Source organism: Chelon labrosus (assembly GCF_963514085.1).
Source record: "Chelon labrosus genome assembly, chromosome: 2".
NCBI classification, from domain to species: domain Eukaryota; kingdom Metazoa; phylum Chordata; class Actinopteri; order Mugiliformes; family Mugilidae; genus Chelon; species Chelon labrosus.
The window spans coordinates 29,112,195-29,114,768 of record NC_140338.1 but is presented as its reverse complement, the minus strand read 5'-3'; the positions used below and the strand labels follow the sequence as shown (position 1 = coordinate 29,114,768).

Genomic DNA, 2,574 nt, shown 5'->3' with positions numbered 1-2,574 from the left:
GTAGCAGGTATGAACTGATAACCCTCTGGTTTGTGGATAACCTACTCTACCTACTGAGTCATAGCTGCCCTTGTTGCTCTAAAGGCAACACTAGTATTCCCTCAATTTCTTCACCTGTTTTTATGCAACATAAAGCTAAGAAGTGGCAGCTAGTAGATGTTTATTTTTGACAATAAGTCACAAATACAGAGAAAGTCACAACTGACAGTGATTTAGTGTTCAATTTAAAGTCATTTTCTCATGATCTTGTTTTGTTCCAGTCAAATACTTGGAAATGTGTTTTACAGTAAGTAAAAAGAAAAAGTAGCACAAAAGCTGACCTGAAATTGTGCTGTGTAAATTGTGCTTAAATTGCATATTTCGTTGCAATACACCTATTTTTTTGCTGTAATATAATAAAATGTATTTGAATTTGATTTTGGCAACAGTTTCACTCCTGTTGCTCAACTAGTCCATGCTACTAATGTTGCTAACCCCATCTGCGGAGGAGTGTCATGATATGACCTCTAAAACCAGAGTCAGCTTCTTTCTCTTAGTCAAGAAGGAACTGTTAAATTATTGCTTTAATATAGTTACAGTAATGCATAATAAACATATCAGCTGGTGGACTGCACTTCATAATGACGGTAATGATCAAAATTACACCCTCCACCTTTTAAAGGTCAACAGCCTGGCAGTTTAGACTGCTGTAAATCCCAGCCGTCTCAAGCTTGTAGACAACATCACAGTGTAAATGGTTGTCCCCTGATAAGTCAACAGAGACAATATTAAACATCTCATATGGAGGAATCAGTACTTCGTCCTCATCTGAATCAAACTCTGAATAGGACTTGAGATAGGCACCAAAACATGTACGTATCTCAAAGCAGGTCTTCCGTCCAAAGTGATACAGATCATTGCTGAGGGAGCTGGAGGCAAAGGAGCCAAAGCGGATGGTTTGTCCAGGTTCTCCACTGAACAACTGTGTGCTTCTTCGGTAGGTGGTGTAGCAGGTCCTTTGGTTGAGTTTCAGTAGCCTGATGGCATCAGACAACAGGAAGTGGAGGGTGTGAAATTCGAATGAGTTCCTGTAGGAAGCCTTCCCCTTACGGACAGCAGGGTTGAGATCAGCATAGGCCGCCGCTGTGTAGGCACACAAAGCCCTGAAGTGATTCAATGACAGCAGGTCGTAGGTGTCCTTATTTCTCATGGCTTTAAAGGCACAAAGTGTTGTGTATGTGGTGTACAGATGTTCCTTGGTGCTCTTAGGAAGGTAGTCACGTTTCACCTTGATGAGCATCTTGTGGGAGCAGCCATAATACATGTCATCAACAGAGTCAGGAGATAAGCTCAGAGGGATTGCGTTGAGCCTGGACAGATCAGAAGGGACAGTGAAGGAGGCTTTAGAAGTCTTCAGTGAGTCATTCGTGGTTTTCTGCATGACAGAAAACTGGCTGGAGATATTCTGAACCACTCCAGGATCTTCAAGTTGTGGAACCTTTATCGTTTCCTGTTCTGCTTTGCCACCATCCAATTTTTGGGCAACTGAAGCTTTCAAAAGGATGCTGTTTGGTTGGGGCAGCTGTAGAAAATTAAGAAATTTTATCGTCAAAAACAGTTCATTTTAATGAGCCACAACGCTTAAATGGTTTTAATAGAAAACAATCATTTATTAAATCTGCTGTATGGAGGTAATAGAGTTTTTCTGTGAATCGGGTATTTTAAGCAAGCTTTCTGTTTTCTGTTTTGTCGTCTCCATTTTTATTTCATTTTATACTTTTAAGCATGCATAGCTCCTCCTGACAAGTAAACTGAGCCCAGTTATTAAATTAATACACGAAATAGCATAAGAAAATCAAGGAGTTATTTCACAGACAATATTTTTGTAGATGTATGTGTTTTTGTAGGCCTGGTTTCGCAAGTATATTTAAAATCCTGACTTTAGCCTTCTTTTAGACCACATATTGTAGATTTTCCTTTTAATGTTTTTTTATATTTTATATATAACACAGTTCATCTATGTCTGAATTTATGACCGACCTGTTAGCCTGGATTGCAATAATTTACCCCAGTGTTTCAAATATATAAATATAGAATACGTTATCAGTGTGTCAGTGTATCAGTTATCTTACCGTCTTTGCATCTAGAGGCATTATCTTTACACAGAGGCAGCAGATGCCCATAAATATCACCACGTTATCCTTCAACATGATTGATGTTGCCTAAACAAAAAAGAGAAAGAACAGGTTAGTGTTTATCTTCAATGATCTGTTAAACGTTATTTGATTTTTATCATATAATAATCACAATTACTGAAATGTGAATTTCTCCTTTAATACAATAGCATCTTATTGAAGGATGTAAAATAAAAAGTACTTAACATGCTAACTATAGAGAAATCATCTTACCAGATAACAGCAGCAGGCGCTGTCAGAACCAGTGAGTGTGAGGTTTAGATGATGCTCATCTTTCCTTATATCACAGCTGATGTAGGTATGTGTGAGGAAGAGGTGGAGTCAAGACATGAAAAACCACTTCTTTTGAAGTTGATTGCTACTACTTCCACTCTTGTAATTACCAAGGGCTTCCTCATTT

The 2,574-nt window shown here is 38.3% G+C and overlaps 1 protein-coding gene across 1 annotated transcript; it reads right to left on the bottom strand.

The window, feature by feature from the left end:
* Positions 1 to 566: 566 nt before the first annotated feature.
* Positions 567 to 2,247, bottom strand: LOC311503535 (NAD(P)(+)--arginine ADP-ribosyltransferase 2-like). Its single transcript, XM_084566309.1, has 2 exons — positions 2,112 to 2,247; positions 567 to 1,561 (listed from the first exon to the last, which is right to left on the bottom strand). Exons 1-2 carry the CDS (start codon positions 2,187 to 2,189, stop codon positions 656 to 658), a joined length of 984 nt encoding a protein of 327 aa, XP_084422435.1. The 5' UTR covers positions 2,190 to 2,247; the 3' UTR covers positions 567 to 655.
* Between the last annotated feature and the right edge of the window lie 327 nt (positions 2,248 to 2,574).